We start from the raw sequence: 25,469 nt of genomic DNA, 5'->3' as shown, positions 1-25,469 counted from the left end.
AAGACTGATCAACACGTACTCCGTAAGGACTATCCCAGCAGGACAGGAGGAGAGAACTATCTTCTTTTGTAGGCAACGCCTTGCTGTTAACCATGACATGCCAAAAGAAGACTGAAAGCTCTCGTTTCATCAGCGTTAGGTGAGAAAACCTACTTAGAATCAGAATTGCTTATATTATAAATTACAGTATGTTTAGTCTAAACGTGGCAAAATAACTGCTTGCTAACAAAAGGAGTTTGTCTTTTACTGCAAGTCCATGTTGAAATCTTGGACACAGTGCTGGTTAAAAAAGCTTTTTTTTTCAGAATATATAAATTCTGTAAACATTAATCAGCATACATAGACTGTATATTGAAATTTGCACATTCATATAAATGGAGGAACTTTTGCCTCCAGTTTCAGTAGCAGGATGTGTGCAGTGCTGGGTTTTAGTAAAAAGCTTGCTGAGAATTTCCCATATTCTTATCAGTTTCGAATCAAAATCAGATCTCACCTGATTTTATATAAGAAACTTCTTAGGGCCAAAAAAACACAACCGTAAGTATCTTATATTTGATTCCAGTGTAGTTGCAGACCAGACTTAACCTGAAAAAACCATAGACAAACCATTGCATATCTCAACTTTCTACTGTGGGCGTTGGTTTTGAAAAATCACTGCTAGATGTAAAATGCCATATTCAGTATGTTAAAGGGATACACCTCAGCTGTTTCCCTGCAGTCTTTTCTCTCTCAGTAATTCCTGGGAGTCAGGGGGAACTGACAAGGAAGAGAGAAGGAGGAAAGCACAGAGAGAGAGGGAAAGAGAGAGTTTTCCATCGAGCAGTTCAGAAGAGAAATGTAGTTGAGACGCTTCAAATCACCCTTTGAATGAGCCAAGCTCCTTATTCTGACTTGGCTAAGTTAGATGTCTTGAGCTGCACGGATGCCATTCTTTCTTTTTTCTTTTCTTTCCAATCTGACCGTGACTTTAAAATTGCAGGAATTTAAATTATCATTTTCACAACTTTGCTGTGCGGTGTATGTGTATTTCTGACACATAATAAGGTAACTTTCCTAATAAGAATGCTTTGCAGACTGAATCATTATGCTTCAGTGTCAGGTGCTGAAGCACTATAAATATATATGTATATTTATTTATTTATTTATTTATGTATATAGATTAGATATACAATCAGATCCTGTCTATCAAAAATAAAAAGCCAGAATCTGAAAAGTACCTTTCCCTATTTGTAGAAACAGTGATTAGTAATAGTGCCAAATCTAAATATTTATCTCCACCAATATAAAAAATATTAAAAGAGCAGCCTAGTATTGTATGACGTTATTCTACAGCTTCTTCCTGTTTACTTGTGATAGAGCCCGACAACTCTTCGACTGAGGGGTTTCGTGTACTCGTTAAGGAAAAGAAATAAGCTAATCATGGCCTTTGACAAGAAATGACTTTGGAGCAGGCAACTGAAAATACAAAGAACCTTCTTTTTTTTTGGTTTGTTGTTCACTACTGAAAAATTACGAGCAAATCCAAGTAAGAAAGGAGACAGATAAGTTGGAAGAACCATCTGGATTTCTATTATATGTGATATAGATCTCTTCTGGGGGCTGCACAGGAACACAGCTCTAGAGTGGCAAGCTATAAAAAGAAACTGTCCATAAAATTACTTTGAGATGATATTTAACACGGCTTGTTTTACGAAAAAAGGGGGAAATATAGACAAATTGCCAAACAGTAAATGTAACTGAATGACATTTGGTTAAAACATTAGAAATAAAACGTCATCCGTGTATTTTAAAGATGAATGAACAACTCACATTTTGGTAAACGATCTGCAGTACAGTAAGAAGTGTAAGTAAATCCTGAACAGAAATATTATGTTACACTCTGAAAAAGGACATCCCTGTTCTTCCTTTAGACTGCGTGACAGTTGTTTGCAGTGTGCTTTATTTTCATGGAGGGAACAGAATTAAAGTCAAAACTGCAGGAACAAAAAAAAGAGACTGATCAGAATGAACGTTTGGGAAACACCTTGATCGGAGGTCAAATGTAACTGGAAAGAAAAGCGCATCTGGAGGAGCTACCACAGGAGGTACTTGACTGTAACCTTTTTACTCAGGACAGACCCTGATTAAAAGCAATCACACCAGTCACTGCATTCCAGGGAACGATAATGGACCACCCTGAAGCCCCTGCAGTTGTCACAGAACATGAATGTGACTTTACAACTCAATGGAGCTTAAAAATGACAATTGTTAATGATTTTGTAGAAAAGAGTACAGCGGGGTGTGAGAACTGGGCAGGAGCCACGTGTAGAGAATGCAGAGGATCCTGATGAGCAGCCATACAGAGAAAAAAACAGCTCTCTACATTGATTCAAGGTTTGATGAGGAGGACTGACTTTCCTTATTCTCCATTTATAGTAACGGCATCATTCTACAGGCATCATTCTATGGATATCTGTGAAAACAAGCACTCCACTCAATTCCTGTAGCTTTAAACCTTCCTTAACTAACTAGGGCCAAGTCCTTAGAAGGTACTCTTTATGTTTTACACCTCAAGAAGATACATTTTCAAAAGACTTCTCAAATTCTAGATTCCTGATGCCAAACACTATGTGAATTCAGTAGTAGTCTAAACAAGGTTTCTTGGCATCTATAAATTCATCTTTCTAGGTTGTAGATAAACTTTATGAATCCATTTCTTCCAACTCTTAGTACCTCTGTGTATAAATCCTTCTGCTTATCCATCCCCACTGTCCTGCCCCTTAAGAGGCCTGGAGACTGTCACTCCCACCTCCTTCCAGTCCCTCCACAAGAATTCTTTCTTCCGCAGTGTCTGTGACAATAAAACAACTGATAGACCTGAACATCTCTATTCATTTGAGAAGAAATACAAAAAATGATTAACGCCAGACATATATATATATATGTATATATATATACATGGGAATGTTCCCATTCCTTCCATATACTGAAATCCTTTGGTAAAATACAGAGCTAGGATTGATAAGATTCTCTATGTACAGCCCGACTGTTTTGTCATCCTACCTTTCCTTCTCACTCATTAGTTTTATCTTTTTAGTCCCTTTGAATAGAAATGCTACAGATTGTTTTGTACCACACAAACACAAGAAGACTCTGGAGCTCACTGGGACCTCTAACATTCCTCATATTCAAAGCTCCTGAAACCAGATACAGAAATAGGAACTCAATAGTATCCTAATGCAACCAATACTAAACTTTCTATCTGCAAAACTCTGCAAATACATTTCATCACAATAACCTTTGATATGTCCTCCAGTCGGAGTATCTTTAAAGCTTCTTGTTGAAATAATTCTGTTAAAGTGCTTTTCAAAGTAGTGCTCAGCAGGCAGGTGGTATTGTGCAAAATCTGTAGTACAAGCTCACATTACAACTGATTTGTCACTCTTAATAACTGAAGAAAAAATACCTTAGCAAGACTAAATAAAACCTACAGAGTGTCTGCCTAAGTAATGTGTTAGTATGTTGCCTATACGTTGTTAGTTGAACTATACAGAACCTAACTCTCATTAGCTGGATGGGGACATGGCTTTCTTTGTAAGATATTTATAACCTACCAATCGATATCCAGACCGTATTTAAATACCGGGGCTTGAACTGTGCGCTTTATTTTGCTCTTTATTTGTCTGTACGTGGGTACCTAAATTCATGGTTTTCATACTACTACTCAGCGTTTGGAAATGCTGCCAAACAAGACTTAAAATAACTTAAGAAAGGTGGAAAATTAACACCTCCCGTAGCAAATTAAAAAAAAAAAAAGAAAATAACAAAACTATTCAAGGTGCTGTAGCAGAATCATTACATCACTTCTTGGAGGCCACGGCTGTCACGTAGCAGTTACAGGGAGCAAGAGCATTTAGCAAAGCTGATAAAATACCTAAAGCCAGGCTATATAGAACAAGACATTGCAACTTCTTGCATTAAAATGTGATCTGATATGACTCAAACGACAAATTCTGTCAGTGTTTTTCTCCACTGACACCCTGAGAAACCTCTTGTATCAAAAGCCACTATTTAGATGGTCTAATCTACCCATTCAGTAATACAAGAGGTCTACTTACCTATGCTTCCTTTGCCTACAAAGTGGTGTTTAAAGAAATGCTAAGAATTTTGTTACAGAAAAATACTCTTCTCCTTGAGTTCCCCACAGTTCATGCTCTAAGCCAAGTATTACTCTTGAACAACCACAACAGTCAGCAGCACTAGCAGGAACGTCCAGATATCTGACAGCAGAATTTCACCCTCTTGATTGTAAAAGAAATGCATATGAAGCATAAGGGAGAGCAACGTATGTCTGAGGGAGTCAAACTGAACTGCTTGGATGCTGGATCAGACTGGAGAAAGCATGCACCTCCATTTCACTAAAATGATGGTCAAAATCAGGCAATGCTGATACTTCCCGGAATTAAAATAATAAATAAAAAGAAATTCCAGCTAAATGAGTTACTATCCCACTACAGTTTGTATTTAATGTGCTATTTACAGTGAAATCTAAGAAGTATTTCATTCATAGGATTACTACAAGGACTCTGTGGTGCAGAACAGCCTGTACAGTAGGCAAGGGTATGGAGCCTGTAGCCAAAAAGAACCGTGAATTTCCCCTCACTTACCAGTCTCACAGGTGATCAATGCAAAACAAACTGTTCTCCCTCCTTTTGCTTTCAATGCATTTTCTATAGTAAGCTTGCAACAGAATATTTTGTTACATTTTTCTAATCTCCCACTGTCAGCACATTTTAAGTGAAGGAAGAGCAGCGAGCTGTCTGCAAAGTGGGGATGCAGAGGAATTGGCAAGTGTAGAAAAAGTGGAGAAGCTACAAAAATTTATTTTCCAACAAAATAATTCTCCACAAGCTGTGTAAACTTTTCTTACTAAACAAATACTCTAAAACACAAAGATTTTACAGTTCCAGTGAAACACTCACAGTAACATTTGCCTGGTTTTACTCTCTTGAAGTCTCAACAAGAGCCAGCAGATTTATGCTTTCTCAATTACCAGGGTCAGTAAACTCCCTCACATTCCCTGACTGCAATTTGGACTCTTAAATTAAAACAGAATGAAGAAACAAAACTCGTTGGGCTTTTGAGTAACCTTTGTTTTCTTCGATAGGTTCTCACACTTGGCTGCTTACTGTGCACACGCACACGGCTGCCCATCCACCACCCACTCGCTCACATACACACCTCTGTCACTTGTGCTCTATTATTCTGACAACAGAACAAAAATTAGGCTGTGTCCATTGCAATTTTGTAACCTGTGTAAACAAGAATACTTCATAGTGGTAAGCTAGTTATCTTTACCGTAAATTCAAAATGCAAAATCGGGTTTGCAAGGACAAGATAAGGTGTAAGAGTTATTTAGATCCTCTATCTCAAGCACTCCTTCATATTTACATTTAGTATAAGCTTTCTGCTACAGAAGAAGTAGTATTTAGATTGAACACTGTTACAGATTTCCTAGATGAGGCTAGTTCCAGTTGCCAGTAATTCAAAAGCAAATCTGCTGACTTGGCATTAGGACTCTAAAACAGTGTGATCAAACTTATATAGTAAGAAGGTGTCTGCAGAAATAACATTTATAAACTGTATATACAGTACACAGTACCAATACATAGAAAATAGATTTTGACCTCAGGATCCCCTGTGTGTAAGGCAAGACTGAATTCCGTTCCCAAATGGAGTCCACCAGAGGTACAAGCAACAGATAGTGGCTCTAAAACCAATATGCAAATCAAGTGCATAACAAATTAAAAATCAGAGCAGACAAAAATGTTTAGATTTTTATGTGCTGATTCTGGCTTGCTGAATACATGGGAAGTTATTGAACATCAAAGGTACCTTTGAGAAATAAAAAAAAACAAAACACTAACAACACCTCGATGGCAACAGATATTGTTCAAGTGGCAGCTACCAAAAAGAAAAAAAAAGCTTGAAAAATGGCATAGTACAACATCAGGAACTCTGCAGCTGTACCACGCTAATTCATATAGCACTAACCAAAAAAATAAGTATATGAATATTCTATTTCATGCTATTGCTATGCAAGCAACAGCAGTACAAATCAGCATACAGAAGGATACCATATGTTCTGCAGTGAACAACCCAAAGATATTTTCAAGGGGCATTGTTACAAGACTTCAAAGAAACACGAGAGTGCCAGAGGCAAAAGTTACTGACGGATGTAAACATCCCTGTTCCATTCTCCTGCGTCGTTACGTTTTTTAGATATCACTTCCCCATCCTTGTCACAATATTGGTCCCTCGATTTATGACGACTTCGCTGTTTGTTGCATTCATTGTGGTCCTGCTCCCGGTCCCTCTCCTTTGAGCGATGCCTCGATTCTCTATGTCTGTGATCACCATGGGACTCGTCTCTATGATTGTGATCCCTGTGAGAATCATAGTGGTCACCGTGCTCGTGTGAGTAGTCCTCCTTTGGCTCTACGTAAGCCGAATCTCTGCTGTCTTGTGTTTCTGAGTCAAAAGTTTCTTGCCTAGGAAGGCCTCTAACACCACTGCGATGGTTATGGTGTTGGGTTGAAGAGCGATGGTGGGATTTCTTGATGGGTTCAACCCGTGCTTCCTCTTCAGTTTGTGAATTGCTGCGTTCAGGGACTGAGTGGTCATTCCTCTGGTCTCCTTGAGATCCCTGCTGTCACAACCACCAGTGAGTTCACATACATGAGGTACGCATTTTAAAACTTTCACCGATACAAAATTAATCTAGAAAGCATCATGAAACCAATAGGCTTTAAGTACACAACACTCCACTTCGGACCTAAACTAGGAAAAAATAACATTTGGATTCAACTTTTACTGAAAATTCAGTATTATAATACAAACAATTCCTTCCACTCCAGCCCAAAAGGAGAGCGGTGCTCAGGTTATTATTCTGTGAGGCTTTCTGTGAGATGCTGTGTGAGATGCATCCGTGAGATGCTTCTGAGTTTGTCAGCTAGCAACAATTGCCTACCATACTCCAGGCAAAAAAAAACAAAAGAGCATGCAAAAGCAGGACAAACTGCAGAAAAATTAGAGAGGACACAGCACTCCAGGAGAGGGCAGGTATCAGCTCAGAATTTAAAGATGCCTGCTTGGAACAGAAGCCGTGGAAAAGTGATTTTAGAGGGCTAAGGAGGCGCCAGAAGAGAACCAAGGAACAAAATCGTGGCTCTTATATAGTAGCTACTTTTTCTTTTCTTCTTCTTCTTTTTTATTTTTATTTTTTAATTTTTATTATTTTTTTTAACATAAAAAACACAATCAAATCTGTTATTAATAATAGTTTGTATTATGATACTAATAGTATCACTGACCTCCTGCTTTCCTCAGCAATCAGCTGGTTTTGTTATGGGGACAAAAAATGAAACATTGACCTCATAATTTTAAGAGATCCAGAAAACAGACCGTTGCCAAGCAATGTAGAAGGACGGTGATATTATCACCTACGGAATTTCCTAATACACCACTACTATTACAAAACTAAAAAAGAAAATTACCAGGTAATATCAAACCTACTCTCCATCAGCATAATGTTTTGAAATCACTGCAAAATGAATAATCGGCATTATTTAACTCACTTCGGGGTTTCATTCGATTAACCTGCTTTTATTCCCAAACCACAGCCAAAGGTTTGTTAAACTTAATTGCAAAATCTTAAGAAATAGTTTATAGGGAGTCTGAATTATCTTTCTCACATTAGCTTAAGAACTTCAAGATAGAAACACTGCTTCTGGAACAAAATTAGACAGTTTAACAGTCATACAATTATTTGTTCATGAAACTGTACTGAAGTCACCCAAGTTAGCCTCAATTTTGCACTCTTATGTTCAGAGCCATCAGAAAACAAAGATAGTCTCCAGGGCAGCTCACTGACATATTTTCAGAGCTGTTTGGATGCGGTGCTCAGAGATATGATTTAGCAGAGGGTTGTCAGAGTTAGGGTACTATGGTTAGGCTGCGGCTGGACTTGATGATCTTTGAGGTCTTTTCCAACCTGAGTAATTCTATGATTCTTTCTATTTTTGTACATTGTGAGCTGGGAGAAGGATGAAATTTTGTCCTTCAGACACAGATCCTGGCAGGTGTGTTTCCTAGCAACCCAACAAATAAAATTACAGGAAATGGGGCAGGAACAGAACTGCATTTTATTAGGAATTTACCAAAATCTCAAATCAGCAATTTAACAATTTTGATATATCTTCGTATCTAAGACAACATGTTGTATTATAAACTTCTCAGCAACCAGATAGGTTGCTCCATAAGAACGAAGCACCATAAATGGTGGTAGAATTTCTTTTTTTTGTTGTTGCTCTTGTTTTTATGGTTACTGAGATGATTGTAATTTGCTGGAAAAAGAATGCAGTAACTGTAAACATTATTGGATGTGTTCTAGGTGAACTCGTATGGAAGTGAACTACATCACTGTATCAAATGAAAAGCTAAAGAATAGAGCAATGCCTGCTTCAGATGCACAAACATATTTTTATTAGTTTGTAACCATGACTGTTTTTAAGGCTCATAAGCTGGATACACACATGAAAACCCTTTAATTCTCATATGGTCAAATGCTGAATATATAGGCTCCTTTCTTTTGACTAATAAAATCTATCGTTGCTGTGGTTTGAGAACAAATACAAGATCTGAATCTGCTTTCAAAAGAATGCTGGTTTATAAGCTCAGATGCATCTTTTCTGCTATGATGAGCATGTGTGGAGGGGCACAGTAAATACATTTAGAGCCAGTACCATTATTACCCTGCATCTGCAGACTAGTGTAGAGGCTATTAGGATTTATGGGCAAATTCATTGACAGTTAATTTCCCTAAATATTACAGACAATGAGCAGGTAATCTTTCAGTCTGGACTAAGGTCTGGCCTTGTGGTTTATGGCCAAATTAGGGCTGTGATATAAATTAAATTCTGCAGTGCAGAAGTTTAATGGCCCAATCTCATAAGATTTTCACCCCAAATGGGTTGTAATTTCAAAGAATAGGGGTTCTTGAAAAGAAGTCTAAGCAGAGTTGAAGGAGGATAGAGTAAAGTCTGCGTCCACACACTCAATTGGACTCACTCTCTGTTTCCTCCCAAAGGTTCCCTAATCACCTACGCCATATGTTTGCTCTCAGCCTCCAGTTTGGAATCTGCCAGCCATCTCTTATGAGCGGAAACCTGAGAAATCTGTAGATTTGCTGTAGCTGTAGAAGTAACAGCTGGCAACACAAATCTGTCATTGCAATAAATACTGGGGACTAACAAAGCCCAAAAACCAACAAGGTCTCATGGCAGAGGGGTGCCACATTAGACCCAGAGGAGAATGAGTCGAATGCTTTGCTGTGCAGATGTGACCCTGCCAGGCCAAATGCTTTCTTTCTGGAACCATCCACAAAGACAACACAAGATGTAAACTTAAAATGCTTCCAATAGTAGATCTCAGCATGACCCAGAGAATGGGTTCAGCTGTCATGATTAGAAAACCTGCTCCATTCCAAGACCTTGACAGGCTCAGGTTTGAGGTGTCATCTGAATGCGTATCAGGAGAGTGAAACAAAAGGAACATAGAAGTTCTGTATTCCATAAGGAAACTCCATTACTCTGCACATTTGGATTAGCAGACCTACAAACAAACAGCGAAACTGCAAATACACTCTCAATTTTAGTCCTTAAAGTAAAAAGTTGTTAATTTGAAAGGAGAAATAGCTAACACAACTGTCAGAAATGCGGTTAGTTCCTCCAGAGAATGCGGTTAATAAAATGAGCGAGTTATAAATCCACACCCAACAGACGTTAAAAAATAAAAAACTTCAAGAAAAATAATTAAGATGTTTACAGAGTAAATCAAGTTTATCTAGCAAGTCTGCACACAACAATACTGAATTTCATACTCAGAAATTCTTCCAGCTCACAATTTTTTTCAGGGCGTTTCAGCTCTGAGGACAGAAAAAAAAAGAGGCAAAAATGAGCTACAACTTAAAGTCTCTTTTCCTGCAACTGCGTTTGAAAGCTGGACAGGGAAATACCCTGCAAGGTAGATGAAGCGATTTTTCTCATTAAAGAGAGAACCTGGTAATTCTGTGGGAAATAGATACTAATAACAATTCTAACAAGAAATAAATTCTTCAAGACAAAAAATAAACAAAAACAAAAGCCCCAAACTGTTTTGCAAAATCAGAAAAACAAAATTTAAAAAAAAAAAAAAAAAAAAAAAAAAGAAAAGCCAAATTGTCATCATTTCACTTACAGTGGAGAGACATTTTTTTTTTCTTTAATTTTTGGTAAGTTTTTTTTAGCCAAAGTTATGGACTCTGATTTGTGCTCACTTTTTTTGGTGTATATACATCAGCTTGGTAATGATGTAATAAGCCATTATTGGAGCTGGGTTAGATCCACCTTTACCCTCACTGTAATCTTTTTGACCTCGAGGTGTCACTGACTGACTAATCATAACAAAGCAGCATCTTTAAAGTCCTCACTTCATGCCATGCAACATATATACAAAGGAGAGAATCTCCTTATATGGACAACCTTGACACAGTTAGGTAAAGCAAAAGTTGAAAGAGAAAAGAGAAGACACAACATGACCAAAGACAAAGGCAGGTCAGTGTGCAGGTGGGAGCAAGATCTGATCTTCCCAGCTTGCCAGGCAGCAACCCTTGCAGTTGAAGGCAAGCTGCCTCTCAAGTCTGTCTGCACAACATGCAGCAGGACTCTGCCTTTATGTAAGAGTTTGGCTTGAAGGTAACATGCACTTTTCACAATAGAAGCAAGAAAAAAAGAGCAAAGGAAACACTTGAAGGGCCACCTTGACCTTGAGACTTCACTAATGTGGTTAGCCACTTTCAACTACCCCATCCTGTGGAACGATGTGCACAGGTTCCCTCTACCCTTTGTGATTCTGCTCTGCATAACCCAGTTTTTCATGCCAGGACTCTGAGGGTGGGATTTGCCTGCTAGTGCAAATGTGCCTTTCAGTCAGAGAGTTACCAGAGGCAGCAATGCACATAGTATTAGCTCAGTTTTATTCCTATGGTTGGATTACAGAGAGCTGGCTACAAAAATACTTGTGGCTGGTACTCATGTTACTGGCACAGTAGTGTTCCAGACAAAACAAAACCTTACTCTACTTTGCATCACTATATGTTCTCAATCAAGCTTGCTTAACCTCAGGAATCAAAATCTGCCCACCAGTCAATATGCAAACACATGCTACTGCAAATACAACAGCAGTATGAATAACTTGCCTGTATTTGGTTTTCATACCAGAAATGGGCAACTATGGAAAAGTGCTTGCTTTATCACCAACCGTAAAATGTATTTAGAATATTCTAGTATCAGACCACCGCTGTACTTTGGAAGGGAAAATCAAAAGAAAATTTATTATTAAAAAAAGAAGAAAAAAAAAGAAAAAGATATGGTATAAGAACTGTACCTGTAAATTAATATTTGGACCTGGGCTAATAGGAAGAGTGGCTGTTGCAAGTGTCCGAGTGAGAAGCTGGTTGGGAGGATTGCTGCTAGGTGGATGTGTGGCCTTCCAGTAGGCTTCCAGATAGTCAGCGAGGTGCTCACAAGCATCTTCCAGCTGGTTCTCATCAAGAATTACATCGAACATCTCCTGATAAAAGAAAAGTTTTAGTGAGGATAACCACCAGCTCAAGGGGGATCAGCTTGTGACATTGACGACTACACTCTGCATTCACCAAAAATGAACCCCGCTTATAATAACTGTATTAAGACATTTCGCCTTTTTTTCTTCTTCTCGCAAGTAATACAAAGGACAGCACTTATAACTAATGCTAATGTTACATTTGCCAAATCAAGCCCTCATGAATTCCACTTAGAAATGCATCAGCAGCCAATGAAGGGGAGAATGAGAGGCTTGAAGAAATTTTAGAACTCAAGTATTCAGAAAGAAAAGGTTAATATTAAAGTTTCTTAGCTTCTGGAACAAAATGGAACTGTAAGAAAAAAAGAGTCCACCATCCATACATAGAACAATGCAGTCAAAATTAAGACAAACTACGACAAATAATTTGTAACAGTGATAATGAGGAGCAGTAAAGTACATAATTTTTCCAAGTTTAATATAAATACTAGGCAAAAGATTAGTCGCAGACATCTAAATTCAGGGGGAGAATTTTTTCTCTGGTGGGGGAGTTAGATGTCCTCCTGAAGGCAATTCTGAAAGCCTATGGAGGTTTCTAGCATTGTTCATTGACTTCAGAGGAGCTGAGAAACTAGCCTTGTAGCTGAGAGGCTACAATGGTGAAACTGAACTTCAATGGTGAAGACATCTTCCTCGCTCAGCTTCTTAACCATGGCAAATTTCCACATCCGTAATTGAACTGAATGTTTGTCTTCTGGGCTCTGGTCACATTCCTGGCAGCTGAGTTTGCTGGTAACACTGCTTGCCACACATGGCCTACGTGCATGTCAATAGAAGAAGCCAAAATTGTGACCAATTGTGAGTAGTGATGGATTGTGGTGACATATGCTGAGGAGAGCTACTCAAGTCACTTGCCTTACCTTAAACTCCACTGTCATTAGAGTTCATTTTTAGATCAATAACTCAGAAAAATATATCAAGTAAAACAAACAGTTTCATCAAGCAGTCAATGTGTTCAGCATACATCCCAATATATGTTTCTGACAAAGAGTATTTTTCCCCTGAATCCTTTTGAAAAACCCAGAGACCTCAGGAGGCATTCTGCAAAAAAGCAGTGAAATACGGCCAGAAGGGAGCAAACAGTCCTAGCAATTATGTAACTAACTTGCTTGACAGGAAAGGCATCTTTAAACAGGAATCAGCTCTTCTTGGCCAAACAAGACACAAATCAACATTAACTCACAGGAGGACACTGTGCCAGTTTATCTGCTGCCACCATCTGAACATTAAGGTGTTTGGCCTGAGATTTCCCTCGAGATTTTATTAACCTCTGTAAAACCTGTGGAAAATAAGACATTTAGAAAAGTATGTTGGTAGTGGAGAAACAAACAAACAAACAAACAAAACAACAGTATGTATGAACTCTCTCGGATTCATTTTGAGAAGACTTATTAGTAAGTGGCCTGTAAGCAGGTACAGACATAACGTACATCTTTAGCCACTTAAAAACCACTTGAGCAGATGATTATATTCATTTCTGGCTTCAGGAGCACCTCCCATGCTGCTTACATCCAGAACAAGCTAATTTTCATTTACTCCCCAGCATCTATGAGCTATTTACCAACACAAAGAAGTTCCCTTCCTGTTTTCCTCTGCTGCTTCTGTGTTTGTTTCTAAATGAAAGTGATTTAATTGCTCTCCTCACTAATCCTATGGTATTTCAGTCTTGTCTTTCAAGTGCCCCTTCACAAGGCCTGTGCAGGTTTTTCAGAGAATGAAAGTAAGTAACTGGGAGGTGTCAGAGTTCACTACATCACTCTGATATTCGTTATTTTAAAATCTTTCCTTCTTTTCTCTATTGATTGAATAAATTGTTAGCATCATCTACAAGGCCGATATTAAAGAACATGCGAGCACACACAGCACAGTCCCAATGTTAAAAAACATTGGAGCTACAGCATCTTTTCCCAGATGTGTTTTGGTAACCTGAGAGCTGAAGTATTCTTTGATTAGTAATACTCCACTATCCGAATTAAAATATTAACAGTATTTAATAAGGACACATGATCATCTGCATTTAACGAAGCAAAATAAAATGAAAAATGCCTACACAGCACAAATATCCAGTAAAATATTTACCTTAGGAGAAGAAATCTTTACATATACTATAATGGGTGCCAGAGAGGTTTTGCTCAGCTGTGCTGGGTGATTTATGGTGTCAGCATCAAGCACTACCAACTGCAGTGTCCTTGCTAATTCAAAAATCCGTTCAATTTCACTCTGAACTTCAGCTGCAGGTAAGGAGAAAGTCAGGAAAATGTTAAAAGGCAAACAGTTGTGAGCAGTGTAAAAAACAAAAACAACCTGAAGTGATGCTGATGTGTTGCTCCACCGAGGGATGACGCAGGTGGGAGCAGCCACGAACTGCTCATGTCTGATGCTGGGAAATGAAGGCGGCATTAGTGAGAGCCCCAGCTCACTTTCCCTGCAGGGGGACTCCCTGCCCCTTTCTGCCTCCACTGTTCTTGCTTTCAACCCTATCCCATGTACATAAGAGAAAAACATGCTACATCTTGTACCTACCCCTATGCCATCATTCCATGTAAATAATTTCATCTCGGGCATTAATTCCATATGACAAACAATTTGCTCAAACTGGACTACCTAGGGTAGGCATTAAGATGTACTGAGGTGTCTATACCAGATGAAGTTTCAGTTTTTCCATTTATTTCAACTTACCAATGTACCAGAAAACCGGATTTCCTTTGTACAGTATGGAGCCATATTTAATAATTTGGTCTTAATTCCCAAAGGAAACAGAAATGAATGATGAAAAAGCAAAATGATCCTGGAAATAGAATGGCATTGTGCTGTACAAGTCTTGCCATGTCTTTACTTCACAGAGGAGCACTCTGCTACTTTGCTCTCTTGAGGCGTTCTGTGGAGTGTTGTCTCCAGTATTGGGGCCTCCAACAAGAGAAGGACGTGGAGCTGTTGGAGCTGTAACAGAGGAGGGCTACAAAGGTGAGCAAAGGGCTGGTGCTGCTCCCCTAGGAGGACAGCCTGAGAGGACTGCAGCTCTTCAGCCTGGAGGAGAGAAGGCTCTGGAAGGACCTAAAGGGGGCCTACAGGAAAGCTGGGCAGGGACCTTTTGTAAGGGCGTGTAGTAACAGGATGGGGGGAAATGGTTTGAAACCAAGAGAGAGATAATTTAGACTAGATATTAGGAAGAAATTATTTACTGTGAAGGTGGTGAGATACTGGAACAGGTTGCCCAGTGAAGCTGTGGATGCCCCCTCAATGGAAGCATTTAAGGCCAGGCTGGATGGGGCTTTGAGCAATCTGGTCTAGTGGGAGATATCCCTGCCTGTAATGGGGGGGGTTGAAACTGGATGATCTTAAAGGTCTCTTCCAACCCAAACTATTTTATGGAATTACACAAGTTGAGGGACTTTCTATGAAGTTTGAGAGCCTGGCAAGATTGTAATCCACATGAGTTTCCTTGTTAAGATTGTTCACACTCTATGAAACAAAACCAGAATAGATACATAGCCAGTTCAAAGTAAATATTAGAAGATGAGCAGCAGACACTTAAATGTCAGCAGAAAATCTACGTGTGATATTCTCTACTGGAGGAGTATGACATTGTTTTAGATCCATTAAAGATCCCCTCCATCCATTTATAGTTATCTCCTGTTTTAGTGGAATTTGTGTCAGTCTTTTATAACAGAGAAGACTGAAAGATGTGCATGGTGTTCTGGAACAGAGAGCATCATTGTGTGCATTCCTGTTGTCAATAAAAGCACGATGGCCCAGCTGCTGTCTGAATTAAAACTGCATTTTTGAAGTCAGGACATATAATTCTTGGCACATTTATGATTACATATTCTGCAATTTCAATGTGTATACATATTGCTGGAATGATTCACTATCGTTACCCCTGTGTTATATTAGAAGATAATCAATAGCCTACCCCTAACTTAAGTCCAAGCGTCAACTAGAATAAACAGATCAGAGACTATTTGTCTTGGTATATTGACTGTTCTGATGAGACTGAACTGCTTTCCTGCAATTGCAAATCAGGTTCATCACTTCAGTCAATATAACAATATCATCTAATGTATAATTTTTAATACAACTTCAGACAGCTAAAAACCTTTGCTCGAGACAAATTGTATCAACAAAATATGTCTTTTTGACAGCATATTTTTTGGCTGGGGAAGTAGTATTTGCTATACTACAGGAAGAACTTTTCTGCCAGTATAGGATACATCACTGTGTACTAAGATTTCCTGCTATACTTTTTGAAACAACCCTTTGCTAGGGCTGAGGATGCCTTACTATTTTCTGTTGTGAATCATATTCAGGGCAGTAACTGCAGATAACTGAAGTCCTAATGAGCCAGCAAGTTTCTACCTGTGTCTGGAGCTGGAGAGATCTTTTTTGTCAATTAAAGGGCATTTCAATATTTATCTTTCTCAACTCTGGTATAGGAGAAAAGTTCAAGGACCAGCACTGCATGGCTTCTGGACTAACATGTTCTCTTGCCTCTCAAATCAAGAGTGGGTGAAAAAATGCCACAGAGGTCTCTGATGTTGTCCTGATCTTCAGTCCCCTGGAGTATTTCTCCAGCTTCTGGAAAAATTTGCATTTTTTATTGAAATTGTCCTTGTATTCCACCTTTTCACTATACATACTGCTGCTGCAATTACTTGAGTAGTTTCTCTTTCCAGCTTTTTAAAATTTTTTTATTTTATTTTTATTTTTTTTTAATTTTTCTAGCAAAAATTTTCTTGCTGAAAATATTTCACTGATATGTCCAGGTACCTTGGTTATTATACACATATCTATGAGCTTAAGAATTACTCTTACGTTACTGTATTATTTAGTCTCTAGCACACATTTTATGTCAATATAGTTATCAATCATATGTAAGTCAATGCAGTACTATGACAAAATGCAGAGATGTGTTGCTGAGTGCTCTCTGTAATTCAAAGAAATCAAGAACTTGAATTTCATTAAAATGCTTAGACAACACTGCATCAAAAAATTATTTGTAAGTTAGAATTTTGGAAGGTCAGAACCAACCTTCTACTTCAAAACTACCTGAAGAATTCATTAAAAGTATCAGATGCTAAAAGAAACAAGGTTGACCTGGCAGAAAACTCAAAAAAGCATTTTGAGACACAGGAGGGTGATAAATTAAAAGAGGTTCAGAATCTTTATGCCACTCTTTCCCTACCTGTGTATAAAATGACATAAAGCCACATCCTCATGATAACCCCAAGCTGCTTAAGGTTTAGCAGGTTACTTTTTCAAATCTGAGACTATAATGCCTACAGCTGATACTTCTGTACATTATACAGAGGCAACTAGAATTTCTCATGACACATTGAACACATTTTTCCTTCTCTTTTATCTACATTAAATCCTTGAGTCTTTGAAAAAGAAATACACTCTTGGTCAAATCCCAATTAAGCATTCCTGTTCTGCAACCTCTGTATAGGAAAGGAGTCTTCTGAGACTTAGCTAACTTTCAAGCTTTCCCCCTATGTCCAATTTCTGGGGTTGCACTTCCTAGAAACATGTAACATATAAAACAATTGTCATTAAATTGTCAAGCATGGAGAATATGTAACATTATCTTATGTACATTATGTGCGTGTAAATTGTTACTATAGTTTCAAGCATTTAACTGAGCTCTCACACAGACATCAAGAAACAAAATACAATGCTGAAATTTGCACCGAAACTTCATTTCTATTTCTTCAAGCTCTTCTATTTTACTTAGAAAAAAACCAAAACTCCGGGATATCAACCAAATGATGTGAATGGGAGCTTTATATTTGTCGTGAGACAGATTTCCAAAGGTAGGCATTTGATTGAACGTGCAAAGTGCATATAATGTCTGATTTGTTACTACTTATTCACATACAGTTAAGGTACACAGCAGCAAATAAGCAGATTCACAGCCATTTGACTGCAATCAATTTATGATACACACAGTGACATTTTATATCAACATTAGTATGTGCAGTAGAATGTACAGACTAGACAACTTAGAAATTCATAGTGGAAAACCTAATCTTTAGTGTTTACTTGTCAATCTCAACTTCATTTTTAGAATGACTTAAATAAGGAAAATGGCAAAATTTACAGGGGAAAAAGAAAAAAACACCAATAAAAAAAAATGAACAACAACGACAACAAAAAAACAAAATAAGCAACACAGCATTGACTTTTGCCTATCAATGAGCCAGTTACTAGAAACACAGTGGTTTTGTGAGGTACAACAAAACACTGAACACAAAACAGCAGGAAAAGTAATTTGCAAGCTTTTATACATACCCAAAACATCTGGAAAGGGAGAGCATTAATGAAGCAAAGAATGGAAAAAGCCAAGACAATCAGGTTCTTGTACAAAGCATACAGCATGAGGCAAGGTTATAACAAGTGTAACATACACAGCAACAATGAGAAAAAGGTTTGGGTCATTTTGATAAAGAAATGCAGCAAAAACACAAAGCTCGTTCAGCAGTTTCTGCAAATGACATGTGCACATGCAGAAATTTAACTATGCCAATTGGGACTGACTGATTTCCAGGTGAGTGGGATTTAACCATATACCGTACTTGATTGAAAAGTCTTTTTTGAATTTACAGATTTCTTTTAGGCTTTTACAGAAATGAAACAATTGCTCTTTCCTTAAGTTTAGTTCTAGCATCTCACGTGTTAAACACATAGAAATACCGACAAGCAAATGTTTCCCTTTAATAAACAGGAAGTTTTCATATAGGAGAATAATGAAACTGCACTGTTCTACTAAATCTTTATGAGCTAGTCACTATTTTATAAGATCCTTAAAGAGATTAATTTCACACTAGAATACTCAAAAAGTCATAGATGTTTAGCTGTTGCCTTGGTTTCCAGTGAATCCAATCTCCAAATCTGTTTTTAACTCATTCCTTTATGGAAGCAAACCTTCAGTCAATAGGCATCTAGCATGAAGCCCATTGAGACCTCCCTATAATCCTGTGAACCTAATTCTTCATGCAAATTCCTACTCCTTGTTATCACATTGTTTGTGTATGCCTCCATGAAATCATTTCATTCATTAAATCAGTTCTGGATAGTAGTGATTACTCAACTGTTTACTATGCTATGCACATTTTTAAACAATACGCATCATACTACAAACCTATATTGGATGATAAGGTAAGAGGTGTTGATTGCCCAGGCGGCAGTATTTGGCATTGATATAGCAAGTACATTACCTCTGTACCACATTCATTCTTTCAAAGAAAAAGTGCCACATATTAAAATAATACTTACATAAAAAATAAAGATATATTTTCAGTTTTGTAAGAAATAGCCTTCTCTGCTGCAGTAACAACAGCTGCTCACAAATGTGAAAATCATTAGTTGATTGACTGCCTAGTTTCATGATGTATTCATGCACAAAGGGGGTGAGAAAGCAATTGCCTTCCACTGAACTTGGAAGGGATATCGACTAATACAGAGCTGTTCTGGGGAGTTGTATTTGTTGCATCAGAAAGCCATTTTTAAATTATACAAGACATGGAATAAGCATATAGGTTTCAGTCCACGCTCTCCTGGCTGTTCAGAGAGGAAACAGACCAACAGACAGACAGCAACTCATCTCCCATGTCCCAGAGCAAAGAAGCCAGGAACTCTCATCTAGAGCAAGCCCAACCCAACCCAACTCCAACTTTTCTTAATTTGGAAGACAAAATTTCATTGCAATACATACTATTTCTATAAAAATGGATGAGAAATAAATCACCATAGATGATGTGGACAGAAATTCTTTTTCTAGAGTTACCTCTAGAAAAAAGGCTGAGTTCTTCTAGTGTTATCTCTAGAGAAAAGGTTCTATTACTATTACATTATATATGGGATAACATTAAGTTGAGAAAACTTATTTCCTGCAGCAGACTTGAAGCAGATACTAGAAAAGAACTAAGGTAACCTGAATCTTGGCTTAATGACTTATCTATGACTGATATATTTAATAATATGTTAAATGATACTTTTAATAATACGTATTTGTATGTATTATAAAAATATATAAATATACATTACACACATATCAACTGCAAAGGTAATACTCAAAAATTAGGAAATGCTAAGATAGCTGTTTTAAATCAAACCTTCTGTGCTCTATATTATAAGATGGCATTCTTGGGAACACACATTAGTTTTGTTTCTGTAAGAATGCTGTCTCAGTGCATAATTCCATACACTATCAAATGATCAGCAGTATTGAATCAATTACTTTCCGTATGACTGCTCCAATAAAATGATTTTTCACACTGAAACATCCCAGTTCAGTGACAGGCTGGAACAGTTTTTATTTTCCAGATTAAAAAATTGGAGTGACAGAGATCAATCACAAGTAATCACTCATCAAGGAGAGGGCAGGATCAATTTCAGAAACACCGCACCTGATTATTCAGAATAGTTACCATAGTAAAATTTCTTTGCCAACTAGGAACTGGAAGCAATTGTACAGGAAATCATGAGTCTGGGGATTACTTCTTCCAAAACGGAACATAACCTCGCTTCTTTTAAAAGTCACTACTAAGATTCAGGACATTCTTGATGCTACTGTGTACGTGACATCAGTGCTCATTTGAGAGAAAAGAAAAAATCCTTGTGCTAAGCTGGGAACGAAGAGAATATCTCCCTAGTAAAATGACTGCCAGAGAAGAGTCTAAAATAAGATAACTCCTGGGGTATGAAGAAGCACAGACATGGTATTTTTCAAGGTCCCTCACAGTAGAGCTCCAGCTCTATAAAATACTGCCTAGTTTCCATCTGCATTTTGAAAATCAGTGTGTTACCATGCAACATGCTGATTTTGATGACGTGTTATTTTTTGACAAGTTCAAGGCTCAAATTTCAGTTGCAGCCCCAATACTTAATACTTCTACAAATTATGCCTGAAGTGTACAGAAAAAAAACTGCGGGGAAAGAAGCTGCCATCTATAAGAAGTCTGAGAGAGGGGTGCTGGATGCTGAGATTCAGAATAGAGGAGCATGATATATCATGCAGAAGCTTAAAGACTATCTTATAGACTTATAGACTATCAGGTTGTAGGCATCAGACCTTCCTCTCCCACTGGGGCAATCCCATTTTTGAATAGAGAAATATTATCTGCTGAACCAAAGGAGAGAAACCAGCACCCAGTATTCTTCAGGCTGAAACACAGATCCCTCATCCACACCAATTGTAGAAGAAGCTTGATGCTACGTATCGTTCATGCCCAAATGTGTTTTAATTGTATGTTAAGTGCTTTGAGGGTAGAAGATGAATGATGATCTTTCTGATCAGAATTCTATGTTGTTTCATACAAATCTTCTCTGTTAAAACAAATAGATTTACTTGCCACAAAAATTTTTAGTCAAATCAATAGTTTCTGTCTCATTCCAGATTTAAATTGAAAATGCCCCATTTTACATTTACAGAACTTCCTTTGCCTTCCTGAAGATTTTTGCTTCAAACATTATACAAAAAAGTGAAACAGCGGCTGACCTCAGTCACTGAGCAATTCCACTTCTCCATTATCAATCTGTACATTAAAAAACAACAACAACAATAAACTGAAGTAGAAGACTGGTGGAAAAGTAGTTTGTAAACCTGTGACCACAGAACAAACTAAAGCACAAACAATTTGAACAGTAAGCTTTTATACTATTATTCCTTAATCTTTATTTCGCACAACTCACACTTGCAAGCCTAATAATATTCTCATCATGGAATATTTGGTGACTTACATACAAAGCAAATTCATTACACCAAACAAGAATAAAAATTCCACTGTGTGTTATGAGGTTGCCATCCATGTCTGAAACTGAAGCCAACTAAGTTCTCACAGCAGTAGTATGCTGTCATCTTTTTGAACCACTGCTAGAAGAGGACACCTATGGCTACAAAGCCATTTTCTGACTGACTATATTTCTGCCTTTTTTTTTTTTCACATTAAAGCAAGCTAAGGAACAGGCTGTAACAATCCTTGTATTCTCTTTTCCTTGCCCTTGCACAAGGGCTTTCCCTCTGACTTAATAAATCAGGTCCATTTTCTGGCTGCAGTTGTTTTATCTTATCTCAGTTTTCCTTCCAGCCCACTGTCGCCACATCATTTTCCCCTGACCCCCTTTCTGACCAGTTTTCTTCCTCCTATGTTTTCCCCCAAGCCTGGACCAAATCCCCTTCACCAGCAGCTCTTCAACTTTCCCTGTTCGTGCTCCATAAATCCAGCCATTTCCATGCTGGAGTCCCACACCTCTTGCCTTTCTCTCTTCTTCAGTTGAGCACAGTAAAATTCACATCTTTTTACTCAATTCTGCCAACAAAGTAGAAACTGAAAACAAACACAAATACTTTCCTGTTTTAGCTGAGCTTCACTGTCCTGATCCAATCTGCAGGGGGCTCAGTATCATCATTGGACCTCAACCAGTCAAGCCTAGTCTTTAAGTGATTTAGATGCAAACCCTGGCTTGTGCTGTCTGCTGTTTCTAATAAAGCTTCTAGTAATTTGATCATGTTTTCTCATGATTTTCATAAAAATGTCCAGAAGCATATAATTGACATACACTTGAGCTCACTTATAAATTTCAAAACCCTGCTGGATAATAAGGCATATAGGAGTATTGGAATAAAGATTTTGATAATAATTCAACAGAGATAAAACTACTTTTTGCCTTAAATTCATTGTTAAAAGTGGCCTAGTTGCTCTCACTAAGATAATTTGAAATCATTTTATAAATCAGGTACATTTTAGAACAGTTGTAACCAACAGAAAACCAGATCTATATCATGATATCTTAGGAAATCTTAGGTAATAATAGGTCTTAGTTACAAAAAAACCAGACATTTCTATATATACAAATACATATTTTTGATGTTTCCAACTGAGATTGTCAGTACTTCAATTTTAAAATGTTGACAGTCCTAAGGGTAAGGTTTTCCATAATACAATCATAGAATCATAGAATTACCCAGGTTGGAAAAGACTTTGAAGATCATCTAGTCCAACCACAGCCATAGTACCCTAACTCTAACAACCCTCTGCTAAATCATATCTCTGAGCACCGCATCCAAATGGCTCTTAAACACATCCAGGGATAGTGACTCAACCACCTCCCTGGGGAACCTATTCCAGTGTTTAACTACCCATTCTGTAAAGAAGTGTTTCCTAACATCCAACATAAGCTTACCTTGCTGCAACTTGAGGCCATTTCCCCTCATTCTGTCACCTGTCACCAGCGAGAAGAGACTTGCCCTGCTCTCACTGTAAGCACCTTTCAGATGCTGGAAAAGGGTGATATGGCCTCCCCTCAGCCTCCTTTTCCCCAGACTAAACAGCCCCAGCTTCCTTAGCCTCTCCTCGTAGGGTTGATTCTCCAAGCCATTCACAAGCCTCATTGCCCTTCTCTGGACCTGCTCCAGTACCTCCATGTCTTTTTTATACTGAGGTGCCCAAAACTGAACACAGTACTCAAGGTGAGGCCTCACTAATGCAAAGCACAGGGGCAGGATGACCTAGGGCAGGACCTAGTCCTGCTCACCACACCATTCTTGATACAAACCAGGATGCCATTGGCCTTCTTGGCCATCTGGGCACACTGCTGGCTTATATTCAGCTGACTCCATCAGCACACCAAGGTTCCTTTCCATCATGCAGCTTTCCAGCCACCCCTCCCCAAGCCTGTAGGGTTGCCTGGGGTTGTTACCAAAATGCAGGACCCGACACTTGGCCCTAATGAAACTCATGAATAATGGTAAACAATTCAGAGCAAACTTTTAATCTTTTGTTCTTTTTCACCAAGACTGACCTGCATTTATTTTATAGATTCGTTTCCTTTATGTATTTTTGTGATAGCTGTTAAGGGTGAACATGTTTTAGCACAGGGATTAGATGTTATCCTTCTTACTGCTGCATGTTTGTGTACAACAGAGTAAACACATGCTTTGATGTTCAGGCTGGGAAATCAATCACAGCAATTTCTGTTTATGTTCCATGACTAGGTGTCATCCGTGCTTACTGTAAGTTTTCAGTTCTATTTATAAATAACAATATCTTTTCACTACATCATTAAATAGATTTTGGCCACAAAACTGATACTCACATGGAAGAAAATTGTTGTGCATGAAGATACTTATTACATACTACATTACATATTTATGTTTGAAAACACTCAAAATGAGACAAACTTGGAAGCCATCAGACTGTGTCAAGATTTACATTATCCGCATAGCTGAAAACAAAAGTTTTCAGAAATAAATACTCAAGAAAGAGAAGCCAAACTGTGTGTGGCAGAATAACATTCTACAAAAGACAGCTATTTTATGCAAATATTAAATACACAATGCTCAGAAATTTTGTTATAAAGCTAGGGATGAGGAACTCTGTTTCCTGTCCACAAATTTATGATATTTCAAAATATGAGGTCGTGTCCAGAAGGAATGAAACTGTCTGAGGCTTCAAAGAAATACAAGCTTGTAAAGGAAGAGCCCAAGCTATATCAGTTTTTAATTCTTGAAATGTGTGCTTCAATATCTTTTTTTTTATGTCTAAGAAACCAGTAGATACCACTGTTCAGAATCCTATCAAAGATAATATCACCAATATCCATAACATCAACAACATCATGCATTCTGACAATGTTACCTCAGTTTAACCAGAGGAACATCTACTTAGATTTTATTTACCTTATGGACAGCTACTTCCCACTGAGGCTAATGGCACACATGAGAAGTGCACATAAGCAGGATAAAACCATACCAGCACTACACGAAGTTTAAGTGGCAATGATTTAAAAATGACTTCCAGAGACAGGATTTCTGAGCTACAGGAATTGTGATTTTCTCACAGCAGAGAGAAGGCTATTTTTAATTTACATATAAGAATTGTGGGAAATGAACTTCACAGCCAATTTTGTAGGTAGCATCATTCTAGGTACTTACCTAAGCTTGATCTTGTGTTGGATCGCTCTATTATCGCATGCTTACTGGGGTTGTTTAATACTGAGCGTTTGGCAAGCGAGATGTCTGCTGTGACTCGTGTAATTGATATACTGCAAGAATAATATAGAAGGGAATGCTATTTATTTTGAGGAGAAAAGAGACTCGTTTAAAATGTAAAGTTGGCTGAGAACACAGAAAAAGAAGTTTTCCTTGGTGCCTCAGTATGCTTTGCACAAAGTGAAGGGAAGAGATTTAATTAGTTATGTTACATAAACTATTGGGAAGACATCCCTCTTTCTGCATGGTACCAAACTGCAGTATGATCATGATCTGCAAAGTCACACCAGTCTGAGGAGAGAAAGGTGGGGAAACAGCAGTTGTGAAGAAGACGTACTACCTGGCAGCTCCAGGCCTGCTGTGGTTAGACTTTGCACAAGTAGGACCAATTTCAACTCTGAAGACTAGAGTTTCAGGACTCTAAATCACTATGTTATCTGAATGGAGGTGTAATTTGTCCCCAAATGAAAAGGCTCATTTCTCCTTTCCTACTTTCGATTTATTTTTCTTTTTATTTTTTTTTCCAAAGGTACTGAATGACATTCTGGCTTACGGTATGCAAAAATTTAGTGATAACAGGTAAAGGTAAGACTTAACAGGCAAATCACACAGTACTTATAGACTTGTAGTTATTCTTTATTAACTATTTTTTTTTGTTTAGTTTTATTAACTATTTTATTTTTGTTTAGTTTGTGTTTTTTTTTAACAGAGTGCAAGAGCTACCTGTGTTTTTCCAGAAAGTTCCAGCCATCTGAAACTGAGGACTGAAACATAAAGGAGC

The 25,469-nt window shown here is 37.9% G+C and overlaps 1 protein-coding gene across 13 annotated transcripts in view; it reads right to left on the bottom strand.

Moving 5' to 3' along the window:
• Window positions 1-4,842: 4,842 nt before the first annotated feature.
• Window positions 4,843-25,469, bottom strand: part of CACNB2 (calcium voltage-gated channel auxiliary subunit beta 2) — a 216,754-nt gene continuing 196,127 nt past the window's right edge. For 7 of the 13 annotated variants that reach the window (XM_072330335.1, XM_072330337.1, XM_072330341.1 and 4 more), the window contains 5 exons: window positions 24,632-24,741; window positions 13,780-13,931; window positions 12,884-12,979; window positions 11,464-11,649; window positions 4,850-6,688 (listed from right to left, as the gene is read on the bottom strand). In XM_072330335.1, the coding sequence (XP_072186436.1) occupies window positions 6,206-6,688; window positions 11,464-11,649; window positions 12,884-12,979; window positions 13,780-13,931; window positions 24,632-24,741 (1,027 nt within the window). In that variant the 3' untranslated portion in view covers window positions 4,850-6,205. Of the gene's footprint in view, window positions 6,689-11,463; window positions 11,650-12,883; window positions 12,980-13,779; window positions 13,932-24,631; window positions 24,742-25,469 lie in introns of all 13 variants that reach the window. The other 6 variants (XM_072330336.1, XM_072330338.1, XM_072330343.1 and 3 more) reach the window with 2 other exon arrangements.

Source organism: Excalfactoria chinensis, chromosome 2 (assembly GCF_039878825.1).
Source record: "Excalfactoria chinensis isolate bCotChi1 chromosome 2, bCotChi1.hap2, whole genome shotgun sequence".
Lineage (NCBI taxonomy): Eukaryota > Metazoa > Chordata > Aves > Galliformes > Phasianidae > Excalfactoria > Excalfactoria chinensis.
Note: the sequence above shows the minus strand (reverse complement) of the source record. Positions and strands in the feature narration are given on the sequence as shown.